This window comes from Protopterus annectens, chromosome 9.part0 (genome assembly GCF_019279795.1).
Source record: "Protopterus annectens isolate FY-2018-M chromosome 9.part0, PAN1.0, whole genome shotgun sequence".
NCBI lineage: Eukaryota > Metazoa > Chordata > Ceratodontiformes > Protopteridae > Protopterus > Protopterus annectens.
Genome location: NC_056743.1, coordinates 1,436,906,253 through 1,436,927,552, shown reverse-complemented (window position 1 = coordinate 1,436,927,552; position 21,300 = coordinate 1,436,906,253). Strand labels below are relative to the sequence as shown.

The 21,300-nt window shown below is 43.8% G+C and overlaps 1 protein-coding gene across 1 annotated transcript in view; it reads left to right on the top strand.

Moving 5' to 3' along the window:
* The window catches only part of TCF7L1 (transcription factor 7 like 1), a 580,879-nt gene that overhangs the window by 542,671 nt on the left and 16,908 nt on the right, over window positions 1–21,300 (top strand). Inside the window, exons 12-13 of the mRNA XM_044084398.1 lie at window positions 1,584–1,743; window positions 17,172–17,279. Of these exons, the coding sequence (XP_043940333.1) occupies window positions 1,584–1,743; window positions 17,172–17,279 (268 nt within the window). The remainder of the gene's footprint in view (window positions 1–1,583; window positions 1,744–17,171; window positions 17,280–21,300) is intronic.

The following is a 21,300-nucleotide window of genomic DNA, read 5'->3' as shown; positions in this document are numbered from 1 at the left end:
ACTACATGCCACTTGTATGAAGAACAGTCATTGACTTGATGCATCATTGATGGCTGTCATTTAGCAGGCCATGTCAGCAGGATGATGGTTGACCTTCAGACTTGGGTCCCTCAATAACTATATGTCCAGCAGCCCATTTCCATATATTTTGTTCAAGCTGTCTCTGCTGTTGTCTGGTATTTATTTGCATTTTCAGCACGTCTGTCTTTGTGTCACTGAACCTCTGTGTTCTTCCAGAAAGCTTTGACAAAGCATCTGTCTGCGAACCTTATTCATAGTGTCTTTACCAGCTTCCTAATTTGCAGAAGTGTATGAAATCCTCATTATGAATGATTTGTGGCTGAAGTGAGCAGTTTAATATCTAGTGCACTTAAGTTAAAAAATGCAGTCTTGTAGAGGAGTGTTTTTTCTTTGCATGTGGAAAAAAGTATTCCTTGAAATACCAACATGTTATAAACTATATCAGACTTAAACTGAATCAAGCAATTCATTTTATCGCACTCATTTGTAAGCAGTTTATAGTTTTTTGGTCTCGGATTTAGTAGAACAAGCCCCACTAGACATTTGTTTGAATATTTTTGTAGGAGTAGTTTAGTTTTATACTTTGAGTTCATTCTCTTTTTCTGACTGACAGATTAATACTTGACCTTAGTACAAAAATGTGTTTGTGGGAAAGTACTGTGGTTGTCATTACATGATGAAAAGATGAAGGGCAGGCAAACAGGTACTTTTTGAATATATGTTGTCTTTTTCTCTGCATTAATGTACTTTTCTAATATATGGAGTTTAATGCCATCCCGTCTCCCAACCAAAAAAAAGTTCCCACCGAAAGATGTAAGCCACAAAGTTAACTAGTTAAGGATCTAGAAATGTCGAGGGTAAGCAGGTGTTTGATAGAAGACTTGATGTGAAATTAGCGGTTTAAAACAGATGATGTAAAACAACGCATGACTGTTTTGGAATAGTGTTACTAAGAAAAGTGAACTATTAAATACCTTCTAGAATTCAGATGCTGTATTCATATAGGCACTGATTATTTATGGCCTCGTAAGGGTGATGCTTGCAGCATACCTTTTTATTGCATTTGGTTAATATTGTACCTTGCTTTATGGTCTCATTAAGACTACAATTGCAGTATACCTTTTGTTGCATTAGGTTAATGTGCCTTGGGTTAATGGGTATTGCTGCAGAGTGGTGTTTGTGAGTAATCTTTTAAAGAACTGCTGAGTGTAATGCAAATTAAAATGTTTGTTTCATGCTTGTAGAGTTGAGATTAAATTAACAGCAGCAGGTTGTCACCTAGCACCTTGGATATCAGTGCAGCAGTGCTATACTGTGAACAAGCTGGACTTTTGCAGACAGATGCCCCATGTTAACTGCTTTTAACTTTGCCTTCCTTCCCTCAGATTTGTAGATTTGTTGTGCATTTTTTTTCCCCATCTGGAATGCTATTTTGTATTTAGGCTGTTGTATAGAAGAAATACTGCACACCTTAGGTTAGAGTCATGGGTTGCCACTCTGTGCAGATGTGTTCATTTATTTTTTCTTCAAGTAACTCCTTGCTTTTTCTATGCTCTCCCCAGAAAATCCCCTGGGCAGGTGAAGAAGGAAGAGGAAAAGAAACCCCATGTAAAGAAGCCTTTGAATGCTTTTATGCTTTATATGAAAGAAATGCGGGCAAAAGTGGTTGCAGAATGCACTTTGAAGGAGAGCGCAGCTATCAATCAAATTCTCGGACGGAGGGTAAAAATTTTTTGCACAGTCATTTAATTTTTTATATGATTTTTAAGTAAACAAGGATTTCAAATGTGGCAGCACAAAATAACACCGTTATCTCTCAACATAGGAACTTTCCACTTGTGACATCCCACATGTCATTTCTTGAAGTTCTTGTTATGGATGTTCTTTAGTGCTTCTGATATCAAATGAGCAGAAGTTACTGCCAGCCAGTTGGCAAGTGTAACATTTGTTTTGCATGTGTGCCGACATAATTTTATCCACCAAACTGGATTAATTCTGTTGATGTCTTAGTGTTGACTTCAGTAGATTAAGCTGAGAGACTTCACTTTGGGTCACTAATTGTGTGCCTTTTCAGCCCCTTATTCCCTAAAACAGGATCCTTTTCAGATTCAGTCGCAGCCTTTACTTTTACCTCTCCCATATTTATTGAAATCTTTCACCCTCCATAATTGCTTTTTTTTTTTTTTTTTTGCCTTCTGTCTGTTTTGGTAGTAATGCAGGGTTCTGAGGCTGGTCAAATTTCATGTTACTAATGTCAGCCCATGCGTTTGAGTAGCCACCAGAAAAATACTTTCATCCCCATGGGATCTAAAGCCCTGGATAGTGGTACTTTAAGAATGTGCTCATGTTAGACAGGAGGAGCTATTCTGAGAGTGGAAAAGACTTGCCAAAACAAAGTACTTAACACCAGACTCCTATCCCTCATTCTTCCTTTTCAGTCTGCCTCCCCGACCAGGATTATCATCTTCACTCTTTGCTTTTGATACTTGATGAGTGAAAGACTCCAGAATGTCACTTCATCAGACTGGCTCTTGGAACTTTCTAAAACCAGTTTTGGAGGAACTGTGGATTTGTCTCATCTCTGTGGAAGACCAAATATGTTTCTTTGTACACAAGGACTTGAAGGAGCAAGGTGTGTCGCACAGCAGTCGTGGATATCTTTCAAGAAGCAAATAGTTTGCAAACATAGAAACTATAATGGCAGGTGAGCAAGCTTGTCTCATATGAAGTTCAAGTCCCATAGAAGAGTTGGGTTTTTCAAAAAAGGGCAAATGCACAATACTGGTTTGTGGAATTGTCCAACTAGTGTTGGATCTAACCTCCACAAGGTGATGCATACAGTAGCTGAAACATAAACCATGAAAATTATATAACTGAAGGCCCAGATCATAATTGTGCCTGAAGTATGTTAAAATTAAATGAAATCTGACTGAGGTGGCAGCAGCTTACCACTATGGCCAGACTTGAGAACCTCTGGTGTAGATCTGCTGAGAAGGCTTCCTGGCAGTTGTAATCACCCCCTCAGACCCTTGCTGGTAAGCCTGTCAGAATGGAATCTGCATCTGAAACCACTAAATATGGTGGTTTAGCTGGTTGTAATTTTAGCACTGATTTGACTTCCTTGGCAAGGAACCAGGAGGGTTTCTTGCTTTTCTAGTTAGTTTAGTTTCTGAAACTATACTCTGTTCAGCCAAGTGTGGTGATGAAAATCCCTTTACCTTTATAATGATGCAGAATGTACAGGTGTACGGTATCACAGAAGAAAAAAGCACCCACCACTATCCTTCCTTTTGCCATGCTTAAGGGAGAATGGGGGTTAAGACTGTATTCTCCTGCTTGGTTAACGAGACTGACCTTTGGAGTATCTCATCCTTGGAAGACCATGACATGCAGAGACTCTGACTCAGAAATTCCGTGGTAGGACAGGGCATTTGGCATAGTTCATCTGCCTTCTTATTCACTTCTCCAGGGATGTGAACTACTGAGAGAAAGATGCATCTGTCTGTGGCCCCCACTTCCAGTTGAACATTGCTCATTTATAGAGGGTATGTGACTTTATTAAGATACCACATAACAGCCTTTGTTGACCATGTAGTTAAGGAGCAATCCATGAATTTGCCACCGCATCATGGAGTTTTATGATCAGGATCAGTATGGGGGTTATAACTTGTTGATGTGGGTCCCCTTTGCAGGGGGGGGATCGTTTGTGTACTCCACAACATACAAGTAGTGTGTATCACCAGCATCTTACACTGAGTTAAAGATTGTGTGCATACTGTTGTACGTGAAAGTATAAGCTGCAATTCTAACTCTTCATCTGTTTACTTCTTTTTGGGCTTCTGTAACAGATGACCACTACTGTCTTTTTTAAATGTTTAAAAAAAGTAAAAGCCTCATTTACCCTTGGATGTGTTTCACCCCTCCTTATGCGTGTGCAGGAATTGGCACTTGTCAGCATGGTAACGTCAAGTTGGGGTTAGAAGTAAGTCAGCAAATTATTCCTTCACCGAAATCCTAACTTGTTTGCCAGGAAAACCCAAATACTAGGCCAAGTGTACAAAAAAAAAAAAAAAAAGCTAAATTGGGGGCATTCTATGTTGGACAAAAAAGCTATAATTGGGGCCATTCTATGATTCATGGACAGTGTGCAGGCACCTCACTGTTTCTCACCTAACCCAGTGATGCATTGTCTTCCTGTACTACTGCTCTATTTATGCCTCTAATTTGTGTGGTGAATTCAAAACGTTCCTTGCTTACGTTTCAAATACTTTAAGGAATATCTGATCATAAAATAGAAATTTATGTAACTAAGCATGCACACGTACACAACTGCACTTTCTCAGGAAGTGCAGGAACAACCCAGCTCTGCTTCAAGCCAGCAGTTGTGATGACACAAAGACAAGTAGCACTGGAGCTAAAATGACTCCATTAAAAAAAAAAAAAAAAATCAGACTTTGTAGACTTGTGTATGTAAAAATGCACTAGTGGAAGAATCTGAGGATGGAAAACATTAAGAACTATGCTGGCCTAATGTTTCTATGGAAATTTATGGTATGCACATAATCCTTTAAGTTATATAAACTTTAGACCTACTAGAAATCTATGTAGTTTTCAACTACTCCACTTCTTGGCAAGGAGATGCTGATGCCAACTGCAGGTCTATGATTTTGTTGAGTCTCCAGCTGTACTCCATCAACTGCAGCATCTGCATACTCACATTTGCTAAGATGGCATGGCAGCATTCATGTCCTGAAAGCAGGGCAGATTCCAGCTTTGACCGTGCTGCATCCTCTTGCAGGAGGCCAAGGCCATGACCTCCATGACCCTGCCCATGGCCATCAGCATATGATATTGGAGAGTGTACGTGTGCACACTGCCCTAGTGAAGAATGTTGTCTGATTTGGGATTAAAGGCTTCCAGTTTATGGTCATTCCTAAGGAACTACATCTAGATGAATGCTCAGAGGAGGCAATCTCCTAAAATGGCATACCAAAATACACCCATTTGGGTGCAAGTCCTCCTAGAAAGGTTTGTCCACAACACCCAACTGTACTGGTAAAGACTGAGAAGGCCTAGATTTGTACTGGAAGTAATGCTGTTATTTCCTGTTAAATGTATTACTCAGCCTAGGCTGAGCCTGCAGTTGGTCCGTCTTTTATCCATGCTCTACCCTTGTAAACACAAAAAGTAAATTATACAATTTCATCTGACATCTTGTGGAGTGGAGTGCAAGTAGTGTAGAGGAATAAAAGCCTTGATTCTGCTTTTTACCTCTACCGTATGGCCTATTATGCAATACTGTGGGTCATTTTGGTTGTTGTAATGCTTGTCAAATAAATACATCTGAAAGAATAAAGAAGATTATCACTAGGCAAGTGAGCAGACTGAAAAACCTTTGCTATAAAGAGAGAGATAACATGCACTTTTCCTGTACTAAGCTGGCTATAGGTTTTTAAGAGATGACTTGATTCTTGTGTACAAAACACTAAGAAAAGCAGCATTAGTAGCCTCTCTCATGGCATAATGCTGATACCAGGAATAACAATCTATATGCGAGATCGCCAGATGTTAAAACAACAGGTATTTTCATCATGGAGCAGGAACATTATGGAACACTCTGTAAATCTGTAAGGGAAGTTGGTGGTGTCAAACTTTGTTCCTACAGATAATTGGTATACAAATTGTGTTTGTTCCTGATGGAAAACTCTTAAATGGCTTCTAGGAGCCCTGAGTTTCAATTTCTACAATGAACAACGATCTTAATACTTTTTCCATGTGTAACTTAACTTTATACACACGCGCACGGACAGTCAGTCAGATACACACACACAGAGACAGATAGACACACACATACACACAGAGACGGGCACACACACAGAGGCGGGCACACACAGAGACGCACAGCCAAATGTATCCCAGAATCAAATAAGACCAGATGGACTTAAAAATGTTGGTATGCTTGATTAAAATTGTCTCCTCCCCGCTAGAGGTGTTAACCTTGTAGATCTTTCCTCTCACCTTCCCTCCAATTTCACCACCCCATGTTTTGCCCCCTGTAGTAAAGTCGAACTATTCTGCTGTGACCTTCTCCCTGAAAACATGCCGTACATACCTTAACACTTCTTATTCAGTCAAAAACTTTAAATTCTTTTAAATCGTCTAATGACATTCAGTGGAAGCCCAGATTCATTGAGGTATTCATTTCTCTTCTTTCATGGGTTTATAGAATTTTGCGTTTTTGTATAAATGGAGAAAGCCTTGCTTTTATTCCCCTGCCAGACTCTATTCATCATTTTTGGAGCTGGTTCTCTGTACCCGGTATAAGTTATTTCAGTGGAGAAAGTTTTTTTAGTGGCAGCACCTGTATATAGACCATTATCAGATTTAAAATGACAGATTCTGAATACCAGAAGCACGTACTTTTGCATATAGCTCCATGAACATGTGTTTGCGCTAGCAACAAATTATGGAGTATTCTGTTTTCTCTCCATGTAAAAATATTCTCCTTTCTCAGTGTTGAGGTAGAACTTCCAGCATTTTTCTGATTGGTTAAGTTAAAGTAACTTTTATCTCATCTACAGAAACTGGTTGTATAAAATACAGGTTGTAGGTTAGAACTGTGTGAAGATGAGCAGTGTGACTCAACAGTGCAAGGCGGTGACCCAAAGGGCATTTTTATACATTTGCTCACTTGCATTAGCTGACTGATGCTGTGACATCAGCTTAAAACAGCATGAGAACTGGGGTGTCATACTGCCAAACATGCATAGCTGCATAGAGGTTAGATCTGGGGGTTAACTTCAATAATTAGGATTCCCAGTTGTTAATGTATTGTCTGGGACTAGGGTAATTATACCCGTTTAGTCAAAGTAGTTTTTAGTTGGTTATCAGTCTGGAAAGATGCTTTCAGGAAAAGGGGAAGTATGAAGTGGGAAATAGTGCAGGTATACATTGAAATTTGCACCTTGAAAGAAGTGGAGCAGTGCTGAAAAAGTTACAGGTTTTACAAGTTATGATTCCTTATTGGAAGGAAAAACTATTGATGTTGGGGATGAGTTACTGATAAATGGATTAAGTTATTGATAAATGAATTCAGTAAAGCAAATAGTCTGACCGTTACAGACTGGAGGAAAAGTATGTGATAACTGTGCATTACTAGGGGCAAACAAGGACTGTGAGCAAGGCTGAGGGACAAACTATGAGAAGGATGGAATGTGCTGGACTTAATCTCATGCCTCATCATGGATGTAAAGTAGTTCCTTACATATTTTTGGGATCAGCAGATGAGACCATTACCTAGGTGTTTTTTAACCCTTCAGAAATGTTTAGCTAATACTTCCTTCCTCATTGTTCAAAAGGCTCCTATCTTGTCAAGTTGACCTGTGTACACTACATTTTCTGCTTTATTACTACTGCCCCATTCTGTCCTGGCCTTTTCTGACAACATAACTGAACGTTGTATCCATCCCATGTTGTGCCGCAAGTGGTATGTTTACTTTTGTAAGATGTGTACCTGATGTATCCTTTCTTTCCTCCTCCTCTTTTCCTTTATACCAGTCTTAATTTTTATCCATTGTCCAAATGTAATCCATTGTTTTATTTTTTCTTTTCCTTACATGTCTTTTTATATTTTCCTTAATCTTTCCATATTCTTGATCATGTATCCCCTTCTTTCTTGTATTGTTTTTATTACTTTACATACCACCCTTAACCTAACTTTTCTTTCTGCAGTATTTTTCTTCCTTCTGCTCCTTCTACTGCCACTCTGTAAAACTTTTCTCATTCCTGCTTTGTACTGTTGCTTCCCTCCTGTCTGTTTCCCGACTCTCCTTTTCCCTCCACCTTCTCCTCGACTCGGAACAAATAATTTATATATGTACCCCATCAGTTCCCCAGTAAAGACTGCCAGTTCCTGTTTTATTCCACATCCTTTCACAGTCGCACTTTAATTTTGACAGCCTGCATTTCCCTACTGTGCAACTCTGACCAAGTCTCCTAAAACATCTATGCTCCCAGATTGCCACACTTGAAAGGGCAGTTGTGTCCATTGGTCTTACCCAGATAACCAGTAAGTAAATCCCTGCAATGTCATCTTTCACTATTCTAGTATTTTTCATGTTCCTCCTTCCGTCTGCAACGTTGTAGTGGTATAGTACCACTGATGCAGAGGATGGTTGGTATAATAGTTAAGGTGTTTACCTCATAATCACAGAGTACATGGTTTGATTCTCCCTTTTAAAAGGGAAAATAGCCTGCAAAAGCAGGTTAACCTAGTATTTACCTGTGAACCTATGTAGTGGCCTGATCTGGTAGTTTCATACCATAACAGCCTTCTTGGTATAATACATTTTTCCATCAATGCCTTGCTGTCTTCCTTCATTTCTGTATGCCTTTCCTCTGTCGTGTCCCTGTACAATTTTCTACCTCGCTTTCAATTTTCTCTGCATTATTGGAATATCTGTGTGTAACAGTTGCACTCCTCCAGGCCTTTACTTTTCATTTTGTCGCCTTTTTTCTGCAGTTATATATAGCCACTTCCACCAATTTCCTCCTGTCTGTTTCCTCCTGTCGGGGTAAACGCTTCCAACAGTGGTTTCCTCTTCCATCTCTTCATACCTTTTTAAAATAGCTGCCCAACCTTAGCCATCTTTTCTGTACGCGGAAGAATTCTGCCCTCTTTAACTATCCTCATCTGCTTCAAGAGCTCTAACGCATTCCACTTCTTTCTCAGTAACTCATTCCACTTCTTTCTCAGCCATTATTTCATTGTCTGCATTCCCTTCTCTGCCTCCTGTGCTGTCATTCTACCACTCCTAGCCCACTTTATCAGCTTTGACATTCATCTTACAGCTTGTCACGTTACCCTTCTTTCACCTGTGTCAGCTTAGCTACACTGGACTCTACCAGTTATCCTTTTAAACACATTCCATCCCTCAGTCTTCCCCTCACCCTTGCTGTCAGTCATTTGCCCCGTAATAACACACACTTCCTCCATTTATGTATTTAGCAGCTTGCAAACTGGGTAACTGGGCTGGTCCAAAGATTGTTTTCAGCCACAGCTTTGAGCTCCAGAGGAGCAATATGTCATATGCACTAAACGTAGTGGGTGATAATACACAAGGCAGTTTAGCTGTAGTACAACATAACTGACTTTACTAAGTGCCACAGTAACACCAAAGTCAATTTGTCAGAGCACTAATTTTTGTTAAATATTAACAAGATGTTATTCACATTATTAGTAAAACATGTGTTTTCATTTGAGAAAAGAATATGTTGGCGATGTAGGCATCATGGTGTTATCTAGCCAGTGTTGAAGCATTTACAGATAGTTTATTGCTTGAGATGCTCTTTCAGTTTTGTTTTGAACTCTAGAGAGATGTGATACAGGGCAGTACTGCCTCAGTGAACAGTTGGAGTCTGTATGATTTCCTAAGGTGTGTTAGCTGGTACCTGGTTTGGGTCACTGTCATCATTTGTGCTCTATATTTATTAGTAACATGTAGGGGGTGATTTCTTATTAGGAGGAGGATCCTGCCTTCCTATCTTTCCTTGTTGGGTTCCTTACCCCATAAATGAATTTTACACAGTCATTTATCCTTTAGTATATTTTCCCACCTTCTCTTGCCACTTTAAGTCCCCTTACCATGTTTTCTTTTGGTGAGGGTGACTGTGCCAGTAAATCCTAATATTTTTTTCTACTCCTGTTTACTGTATCCCAGATGGATTTTTTCAGCTGCTTTTGTTTTCCTTTGAAAACTAGTACTGATGTCGTGCTTAAAAATGTGCTGTTGTAGGTAATACAAGTATTCATATATAATATTAGTGATGTTAGGCACTCTCCGTTTTTTTGCCGTTTGACTACCTTTTACCCCTCTGTTTTGAGACAGAAAAGTTTATCTGCATAGCGGCTTGTGCCTGCATACAGCCATTCATTTTTCAATGAAAATTTTACACGAACGAAGGGAAGTAAATTTTTTTCCCCCATAAATCCATGAACACATGTACCTACTAACACCTGAAGATCACTACACCCTAGTATGTGTTGTGCAAGGCCGCAACACAAGAGTTGTAATGGTCTGAAGATTATAAGGTTAGCAGACTGAGACAGTGGAAAGCAGTTAATATCTTGCTTTGCTGAGAAACACGATCTCTGGAAAAACAGCCAGAGTAAAAAGAGGTTAATAAACATTAGGGAAAAATGGAGAGCAAATGAAAAGGAAGAGGACATAGAAATGTAAGCCCTTAAAGTATTGGGAAAGTTAAGCTACAGCATTAGCAATTCGAGAGGTGTCTCAGCTCTACAGAGGAAGCTGCACATTGGTGCAGAAGTCTCCCCAAAACAAGAGGTCTTTAACTTTCACCAAAGTATCTGAGAAGCTGTTTCAGACTGCAGTGCTGCAAACATAGGTAAGAAGAGCAGTGCCTTTGCCATTGTCTACATTGGAACCATTTAGGGTAATACTGGAAATGCAAGAGATAGCAGATCCAGAATGTAGTACTGTGAATACTACAGAGGTTGCCACAGCTATAGAGGATTTAGCAACTTTTTATAAACATTTTCTCTATCCACTTGTCTTTGTTCACTCGCTGTTAGTCTACCAGTATTTAAATTTTGTTACTAATGCTGCCAGGTAATAACAGGGATGAGTGCTTCTCACACACCTGGAAAATTGTACGTCTTTAATTTTGACATTCTTGTCATTTGGTCGTGTCATAATGGTTTGTTCTTATTCACATTGTTTACGTTTTACCATTTGCTGATATGGCTATTTTTAAAGCTCTGTATTCATAATCATTCATTCACTGAAAAGGCAACAGTGAAGTAGTCCAGGGCTGTATATAGGTGTCAGTAGTTTACTTTTTGAGGTTATCTTCAAAGATGTACTGTTAAATGGTAATCAGTTCTTCAGTTGCTTTAGACTTAAGCAGCTGGTATCATTGCACGTTGTGATCACATCAAACAAATGATCTGAAGTAGTTACTTCATTTGATCTGCAACCTGTGGGTAGTCTGATCCGACCTCGGATCCGAACCAGCAGCTTTCCAAGATCCGAGCTCCTAGCTCCTCCCCCCTACCCATAATCCCTTACTACCAGCCACATTACCTCAGATCGTTTTTTGCCGCGGCTAAAGTCAGTTTCTTCATAGTGAAGAGCTCCTGGCCTGGTGAGATTTATAGACTATTTTTTGTTGGTTAAACTGTGTGTGTGTGTGTGTGTGTGTGTGTGTGTGTGTGTGTGTGTGTGTGTGTGTGTGTGTGTGTGTGTGTGTGTGTGTGTGTGTGTGTGTGTGTGTGTGTGTGTGTGTGTGTGTGTGTGTATTTTAAAATCAAACCCTTAAAAACCCTTTAGTGTTTTTTTTTTTTTTTTTTTTTTTTTTTTTTTTTTTTATCTTCCCTTAGTTTAACTTTATCTCTCCCCCCTCCCCCCCTAGTGTTTGGGTGTGTGTGTGAGAGGGCTTTATGGCTGAAGGATCTAAGGCCATATTTTCAAAATGTACTGAGTGTGGCCACAAGCTTTCCCCAGCTGATGGCCACACTCAGTGCGTTTTGTGCCTGGGGGCAGCCCATCTATCGGAGGCCTGCCAGATATGTGCGGCCTTCAACCTCCGGGCACTCAGGGACAGGAAGAACAAGCTGATCCTGGCGGGAAAATTCCCCCAGGAATCTGCTTCTTCCTCTCCCAGCCAGGTTCAAGCTACTCCTGTAGCTTCGGCGCCGGCTACTCCCTTAGCTGTACCCGGGACTCAACCTCCCTTATCAGGTACCAGCTCTGTGGAGTCTAGTGCTTCTTCCCACAGGGAGAAGAAGCACAAAGACAGAGAAGGGTCACAGATCAAAAAGGCGGGCCGAGTCTCATCCCTTGGCTCCGCCTGAGAAAATTCTGAAGTCCCCAGTGAGGGTCTCCGGATCCTCGTCCTCTCGGCTCCGTTCACCTTCTTTTTCTCCGGAGCTGGAGGAGGAGGATAGGTCTCCCTCGAGGTCTTCGAGGTGGCCCTCCCGGCCCGCCTCAACTGCCTCTTTGCGGTCTACACGGAGCATCTCCGAAGCAGACATGGATCGGATGATGCAAAGATTTCTGCAGACCCAGATGCAGATGGGGATGCTCTTGCCTCCCCCCCCCCCCCCTTTGGGAGGGAGTGCAGCCCCCATTTTTGCCCCGATCACTCCTTCTCCGACCCGTTTTCGGGTCTCTGAGTTGTCTGATCCAGGCCCTTTCGGACCCTGGGATACGTCGGCGCCGATAGCGATTGTGTTTTTGCCGACTATACCTTCGAGCTTGTCGGATCCGAGCTCTCGGGGCCGAGGGTTGAGCATCGGATCCGAGGGGGTGGTTGTGTCTTCGGCGCTGATTGGGTCGGAGCACACCACTACCTCTGGTCTGACTGCTTCGGCTCCGACCCCGATCCCATCCTCAGAGCCAGGGAGGTTACTTTCTCAGGCTGGGGGCAGTGAATCTCCCTCTGCTTTTGAGGTAGTGGAGGGTACTGTCGAGGTCATCCAGGTCCCCGACCGGGCCTTCGGATCCACCCGTGCCCCTACTGTATCAGGGTCTGTCTTCGATCATCCGTCCATCTGGACAGCCTGCCCAAGCCCTCCAGTTGGTTCCTATGGAGGAACACCACCCTGCGGACGAGCCCTCTTCGGACAGTCCCGCCGGAGAGGCGCCTCTGAAGCATCAGTGCAAAAGGAGGCACCTGGACTCCCCTGAGTCCATTACCATGGATACGGATTTGGATGATACGGAGGGCTCCCCAAGGTCACCCCCTGAAGATGTCTCCTTCGGAGACATCATGGAAATGTTGCGTATAAGAGGGGGGTGGTCTGCCCAAAAGCCCTCCCTGGACGAGTCTGTATTTCTGGAGGCCTTTGAGGCAGGCCCATCTACCTCCTGGGTGTCCCCCCCAGCCGACCCCTTGGTGGATCTAATTACCACCAGGGCTTGGAAAGACCCCGACACCGTGGAGCCTATCTCTAGACGCCCGGACAAGATCCTCAGCCCTCCCTCTGATAGACCTTCTTGGTCCAAAGGTGCGCCGGTTGATGCTATGTTGGTGGCGGTGGCCACTAGGAAAGAACTTGCCCAGGAAAGTTCTTCGGTCCACCCGCCGGACAAGGAGTCCCGGGCGTTGGACCGTATTGGGAAGCGGATTTTTGCTTCAGCGACCTTTGCCATAAGGTCACTGAACTACATGGCACACACCATTAGGCTACAGCGTGACTTAATTAAAGAATACGCTGCAGCTCCTCCAGAGTCCATGTCGGTCCCAGACAAAAAGGTTTTTGAGACTCGAATGGCCACTCTAAAGTCCATATCAAACACATCTATGCGGCTTCTTTCCCATGCCACGGAAGGAGCCGCTAGAGCTAGCGGAGCTGGAGTGGTCTTAAGACGTCACTCCTGGCTCTGCCTTTGCGACTTCACGGAACCCTTTAAGGCGTCCTTCGCGAACGCCCCTTATGACGGTTCGGCCTTATTTGGCTCAACAGTTCGCGACACGCTGGTCCAAAGCGAGAAGGATGGGAAGACGCTGTCGGCCGTCTGAATCCGCTTCTCTTGCCCCCAAAGATCCTTCTCCAGGAATCAGAGGGGGCAAAAGAAGCTGTGGTTCTGTAAATCTCAGCAATCCCGTCCTGCTGCGGACAACTCGTCCTCTAGAGGCAGAGGAGGACAAGGTGGATGCAGGCCCAGAGGCAGAGGGGGGCCGCGTAACTTCGGGTCTAGAGAACCTTTCTTGGACAGACCCGCGCAACAGCCCTGAGGGCTTGCCCGACTGTCCCTCTCTGGAGGCAGTCGGGGGGGCGATTATCGGAGCACCTGTCAAACTGGGAGTCCATTACAACGGATCGATGGGTGCTCCGGATTATATCCAGAGGTTACACTATACCGTTCACAAACCCCCCCCCCCCAACCCAAAGGTCTCCCCGATGTTCCACCCCATCAGAGGGAGTCCGCAGCTCTGGAAATTTCAGAGTTGCTAAGAAAAAGAGCCATCCAGCCCGTCCCCCCAGATCAGTCTGGGTTGGGTTATTACTGCAGGTTCTTCTTGGTGCCAAAGAAAACGGGGGACCTCAAACCCATCCTAGACCTCTCGTCCCTGAACCTGTTCATACCCAAGGAAAAGTTCCGGATGGTCACCCTCCAATCTATTCTCCCCCTTCTGCGGGAGAACGACTGGATGTGCTCGTTAGACCTCAAAGATGCGTACTACCATATACTAATGGACAGACGATCCAGGAGGTTCCTCCGCTTCCGGCTAGGAGCCAGTCATTATCAGTTCAGGGTTCTTCCATTTGGCCTAACCTCAGCCCCCAGAGTGTTTACCAAAGTCATGGCAGTGGTTGCAGCCCACCTGAGACTCCAGGGCATTCAGGTATTCCCTTACCCAGACGACTGGCTCCTCACCGCCCCCAACAGGCATCTACTGGGTGTGGCGAGAGATTACGCCCTCTCTCTGGCCCGTCGTTTGGGCATTTCAGTGAATCTAAAGAAATCCTGCCTGTGCCCCACTCAAGCCCTAGAATTCATAGGGGCCAGGTTGGATACTCGGATCTCCAAAGTGGTTCTTACATCGGTCAGGCTGAACAATTTGTCTCTCCAAGTCTTAGACATTCTTCGGAGCCCCGCTCCTCCAGCAGAATTAGTCCTGAGGGCGCTAGGGTCTATGTCAGCAGCGATCGGCCTTTCTCTTCATTCCCGAATGCAAATGCGAGTGTTAAAGCAGACTCTCCAGGTCCAATGGTCGCTATCAGTCCATCCCTTAGACATGCCGATTCCCCTGAGCAGGGCATGCAGGGACTCCCTTCTTTGGTGGTTACAGGCACAGGAGCTCAAAGAAGGGAAGACCCTTTGTGATTCCCCCAGTCAAAGCCACGTTGACCACGGATGCTTCTTGCCTCGGGTGAGGCGGTCATTACACGGGCAAGTCCGTCCAAGGCACATGGACTCCTCTAGAGACTGCATTGCATATCAACGTCCTAGAGATGAGGGCAGTGCTTTTGGCGTTGCAAGCTCTTCATCACCTTCTTCCTCTAGGGACTATTGCAATCCAGACGGACAACATGTCCATTGTCTGGTATATAAACAAACAGGGAGGGACCAGATCTTACCCCCTGTGTCGAGAAGCCATGAGAGTGTGGGAATGGGCGATTTCCACCAACCGCTTTCTGGTAGCAACGCACATTCTGGGACGGTCCAACATATTAGCGGACAAGTTGAGTCGGGTATTCCTCAGCCCTTACAAGTAGTCTCTGAATCCATCTGTCACGAAGCAGATATTCCTCAAGTGGGGTCAACCTCGCTGCGACCTTTTCGCTTCTCCCCTAAACACAAAATGCAGCGATTACTTCGCGATAGTTCCCCCCAGAGGGGAATCCCCCAGGGACGCTCTGGTTCATGCTTGGCCGCCCGGTCTCCTTTATGCGTATCCTCCTCTTCCTCTGATGAAATTCATCCAGAAAGCCTGTCTGTTGGGGAGCAGAGTGATTCTCATAGCCCCATTCTGGCCTCTACAAATCTGGTTCCCCTTTCTGCAGTCTCAGTGTGGCTCCCCCATGGATTCTGGACCCCAGACCTAATCTCGCATCCGACGAGATGCCACACTCCGAACCTGGTCAACCTCAGGCTCACGGCTTGGTTGATCCAGTTCCGTTAATGGCTAGGACTCCCGGTATCTCGTCCCCTGTTAAGGCCATTCTGGTGGCAGCTCATAAGCCATCCACCAGAAAGCTCTACAACAGTAAATGGAAATGCTTTTCCATCTGGGCAAAGGATAAGGAACTGGATCCCTTTACGGTTCCTGTTCCCACTATCCTGGACTTCCTGTCCCTTCTTTTTAGACAAGGAGCTAGTGCATCCACGGTTAAGGTCCAGCAAGCAGCCATCTCTCATCACGTAGGGGATGGCTTAGATTCTTTGGCGTCAGCAAAAATATGCAAGACCTTCTTAAAAGGTGTGTTTCTCTTAAAGCCCCCTATTAAGCCGGTAGTTCCTCCATGGGATCTTACCTTGGTCTTATAAGCATTAACAAGACCACCTTTCGAGCCGGCGGCCTCAGTGCCATTGAAATTCTTATCTTGGAAAACTGCTTTTTTGGTTGCTATTACATCAGCCAAACGAGTCTCAGAATTGCAAGCTCTGTGCATTAAGCATCCATATCTTATTTTTCACAAAGATAGAGTGGCCCTCAGGACTAATCCTTCCTTTCTGCCTAAGGTAGCCACAGAGGCTAACAGTAATCAGTCAATTAACCTTCCTGTTTTCTTCCCGAATTTCCAAAACAAGGGTGAATACACATTGCACAAAATGGATGTACACAGACAACTATGTTTTTACTTGCATAGGACTAAAGATTTTCGCAAGTCAGACCAGTTGTTTGTTTCTTATGCTAAGTCAGCCATGGGCATACCAATTTCTAAGGTGACAGTGGCAAATTGGATCTCTCAGTGTATTAGACGGGGATACACTTCATCTGGGAAGCCAGCTCCGGTTGGCGTGTGTGCGCATTCTACTAGATCTGTGGCTACCTCGACGGCTTTTTGGTCTAGAGTTCCGGTAGACTATATTTGTTCAGCAGCTACCTGGTCCTCTTCCCATACGTTCATTTCTCATTACAAACTGGACATGATCTCCAGAAGTAGGGCTTCCTTTGGCTCCGCGGTGCTTCAGAATATCCTTCCGTAGGGACCACCCAGGGTCTTTAGGTAAGCTGGGGACTCTGTCCCACAGGTTGCAGATCAAATGAAGTAACTACTTCAGATAAAGAAGTTATGTACTCACCATAACGTTCCATCTGAGTAGATGCTTCATTTGTCTGCAACCGACCCCCCCTGCCATCCCCCAACCTCGGTAAGGTATTGTTCCTTTGGAGATTTTTCTCCGTCTTTAGCCTATATGGCAAAATAACCGATCTGAGGTAATGTGGTTGGTAGTAAGGGATTATGGGTAGGGGGGAGGAGCTAGGAGCTCGGATCTTGGAAAGCTGCCGGTTCGGATCCGAGGTCGGATCCGACTACCCACAGGTTGCAGACAAATGAAGTATCTACTCAGATGGAACGTTATGGTGAGTACATAACTTCTTTTTTATGTACTGTAATTAAAAAAAATGTTGAGAACTTACAAATGACTGATATTTTTCCTAATCTGTTTTAGTGGCATTCACTATCCAGAGAAGAGCAGGCAAAGTACTATGAACTGGCAAGAAAGGAACGGCAGCTGCATTCTCAGCTTTATCCTAATTGGTCAGCTAGAGATAACTATGTAAGAAATGTTTTTTTTCTTTGTTATGCTGTGCTTTGTTTTTTTTTTTTTCCTTTGGCCTTGTGTGTTTGGGGAAGATTTTCTTAGTTTTTGAAACTCCAAAGTACATTGCTGTGTATCATATTAGTTTGTCATCAGCAAAGGTGACTATAAAAGATGAGAGAAAACATTTGTTGCAAATAACAGGTACTGTTTTATTCATTATTTTACAAGAATTTTAAGATTTGATATGTAGCTGGGAACATTATTCTTGCTTGTAGAGGTTAAAGTGATCTGACTTGGTTTACTGGTCTCTCTGATGGAAGTGCTTTCCTGTCTCCATCTCCTTTAAGGCCTGTTTGCATGCACAATCAGCAAACTAGCTACCAGTCTTTTTTTTTTTTCCTTCTGGTGTGTGTGACCCCTATCAGGTTTAACATGGAGGGCATTTGTTATATGGACCCCATTGCATACATTTTCACCAGTCATTTTTTGTAGAAAAAATACCTGAGAATCTCGTGTTCAGAAATGTTCACAAGTCCATTGTGACGCATGCTGTGACATCTGGGTACCTGATTACAAATGTACCCTGAGCATCCTAGTTCATAGTTGCTTGCATAATTCACATCATGATGTTTGCTATTCATAGGAGGTTATTAGGCTATTGGCCTTAGGGCCTTTATAAGCCTAACCTGTTCATTTATTAACCAAGTTGTATGGTCTATATTTGCAGTGCGAGTCTATGATCAGCACCAACTGCCCCTTATCCAAGAGAGACATAAGTGACACCCCTGGGGTAAATTTATGGTCTTCCATACAGTTGTCCAGGTTGTGCTTAAATAGGGTCATTAAGGAGCTCTGTTTTATGTGAATTGGGAGTTTGTTCCAGAGCAGTGACAATCTCTGGGAGACTATTGTCTCACCAGCATGTCCTGTTAATGTCGCAGGCTAGGTTAAGATCCCCAGAGTGAGTGAAGATTTTGACTTGCGGATATGCAGCATTTCCATTAGGGCAGGGTCCGAGACTTCTCTGTAGGTCAGGCACAAGTTGTCTGTCAGCAGTCTAAGATACAGAGTACAGTGACAGGGCCTTCAATCTGTCCATGCAGGTCATGTGTTGAAGTTCCTGAATTTTCTTGGTGAGAAACCTCTGAGGTCTCTCCAGCTGTTGCAAGTGTCTGGTGCAGGTATATATAGAAGGGAGCACTGTACTCTTATTAGTGGTCTGATGAGGGATGAGTACAGGGGAGTTGTAACATCCTTGATCCGGATGCAATACCCTTACCTATGAGATGTGCAGCTTAGAAGGCTTTTCTTACCACTGTGGACACATAGAAGTTAAGGTTGCTATCCACCTGTGTTCCCAAATCTCTCACCACTGGGTTTGAGCTAAGTGGGATACTGTTAATATTGTAACTTGCCGGGACTTCCCCTTTGCCGAAAGGGATGATAATGCATTTTTTGCGTTTAAGTCTGTGATTTTGGCACCAGTCCTTTGTCTGTGTAAACCCCCTTTTTTTTTTTTTTTTTTTTTTTGTAGTATGTCAGCATTGTTGTGGGACTTGATTGCACCCAGCTTGCAGTAATTGGTGAAGTTGGTAAGCCACGGGCCATCTGTTTTCATCTGGACTTCTGCAGAATAGATCCGAAACAGTAGGACCACCAGCACAGGTCCTTCTGGTACACCACTGGTAACTGGTCTGCTGGTAAAGGTGGAATGCCTGACTTTGACTGTATGCATTCTATCGTTGAGCCATTTGGCTACCCATCTAGTGACATATGAGTTAATTCCCTGCTGAGTGAGCTTATAAATGATCCCAGAGTGGGGGATTGTGTCGAAAGCCTTGGCTAAGTCAAGATAGTCTGTATGTACTATTTTGCCTTCATCCAGGGTTTGGTGACATTCTCAAAGAAGCCCACCAGATTTAATAAGCATGGTCTACCCTTAATTAAGCCAAATTAGGTTGGATCAAAAGTTTGAAGGTCACCTATGTCTTTGTTGATGAGGTCCATGATGATTCTGTCTGTGGCCTTGCACATAAGGCTGGTTAGGCTTATGGTCTATAGTTCCCAGGGTCTGTTTATGCAAGGGAATTACTGTTGCTATTTTCCACTTTACTGGGACAAAGCCAGTGCTTGGACAGTGGTTGAAGAGTGTGCCAAGGAGTTCTGCTAGGTCCTGTTTTAGACAGTTTAGTAAGCAGCTTGAGATGTTATCCGGTCCCGTAGAGGCTCTGTGTTTGGCCATGGAGAGTGCGGTTATGACCTGTTCTTTGGCGATACTAGGTAGAAGACTGGTGGCAAGTATGGGTATGTTTGGTGGGGACAGGGGTGCAAGGTTTGCACCAGATCTAACTGCTAGCAGGTTGGTGATGTCCTTGGTCAGTTTGAATGGTACCGTCCACTACTAGTTCAGCACAAAGCCGGGCCTTACCTTTTAGATGTCTAATGTAGCTAAAGAATGCCTTGTGATTTATCCTTGGTTATGAATGCTAGTTTAGCCTTGTAATTGGCTTTAAAGGACTTTGAGATATCTAATTTGCCTTTGCAAGCTATGGAGGGTGTCCTTCCTCTGCTGAGTCAGTTCCCTCTTGTTCTTGGACAGTAATTTCTTCCTCTTGTTGTATAATCTTATTTATGCTTTATGTCCACCAGTGTGGCGTTTTTGTGAGGACCTTGATTTGATCCATTCAGGTACAGCTGAACCTTTGCATTTGTATAGGTGTTTATACAGGGCATTTGTGTACACCTCTGCATAGGTGTCATTGTTGATGGTGATAGGAGTGTTGAACTATTTGTTGTCTCTTAGCAGGATACAGTTTGCTTTGGAGAAATTTTTAATTCTTTTTGCTCGGGGGGGGGGGGGTCACATATGATCATTACTTCGAACAAGACTAATTTATGTTCAGACCTTACCAGAGAGGGGGCAGACACAGGGGGGGTGCAGAGAACCCCCCCCTGTGTTGGTGAATACTAACTCTAGGACATTTGATCCTCTTTTGGGGTGCAGACTGTTTTTTTCCAAAGCATTTATATTAAAGTCCAGGAACCTTAGAACGAGCATGTTTGTGCTCATATATGGCTCCCAGTCTATTAGAAGGATAGTTGAAATCTCCCATGACCAAGGTGTTTGGCTGTGTAGTGAGTGATTCAAGTAAGTCCAGGAGTGCTTCTTGTGGTTCTTGGTGGTGGACCTATCGCTAAAAATGGTATGGAAGGGGGTTTTAACTGCAGTTAGTTGGACTTGGCCTAGCACTAGGGAGTCGAACTGTTTAAACAGTCTTGAACTGTGTCATCATCATCTTCTTTCAGCTGTTCCCGTTAGGGGTCGCCACAGTGGATCTTCTGTTTCCATTTCTTCCTGTTCTCTGCATCATGCTCCTTCACACCATCCGCCTGCATGTCCTTTCTCACCACATCCATAAACCTTCTCTTAGGCCTTCCTCTTTTCCTCTTACCTGGCAGCTCCATCCTTAGCATCTTTTTCCCAATATACCCAGCATCCCTCCTCAGCACATGTCCAAACCGACGCAATCTCGCCTCTCTTGCTTTGTCTCTAAACTGTCCAACCTGAGCTGACCCTCTAATATACTGATTCCTAATCCTGTCCATCCTAGTCACACCCAGTGCAAATCTTAACATCTTAACTCTGCCACATCCAGCTCTGACTCCTTCTTTTTCGTCAATGCCACCGTCTCCAACCCATATAACATAGCTGGTCTCACTACCCTCTTGTAGACCTTCCCTTTCACTCTTACTGGTACCCATCTGTCACAAATCACTCCTGACACTCTTCACCCTGCCTGTACTCTCTTCTTCACCTCTCTTCCACACTCACCATTGCTCTGAACTGTTGATCCCAAGTACTCATCCACCTCTACCATCTCTACTCCCTGCATCCTCACCATTCCTCTACCCTCCCTCACATTTACACACATATGTTCTGTTTTAGCCCTGCTGACCTTCATTCCTCTCCTCTCTAAAGCATATCTCCACCTCTCCTGGGTCTCCTCAACCTGGTCCCTACTCTCACTACATATCA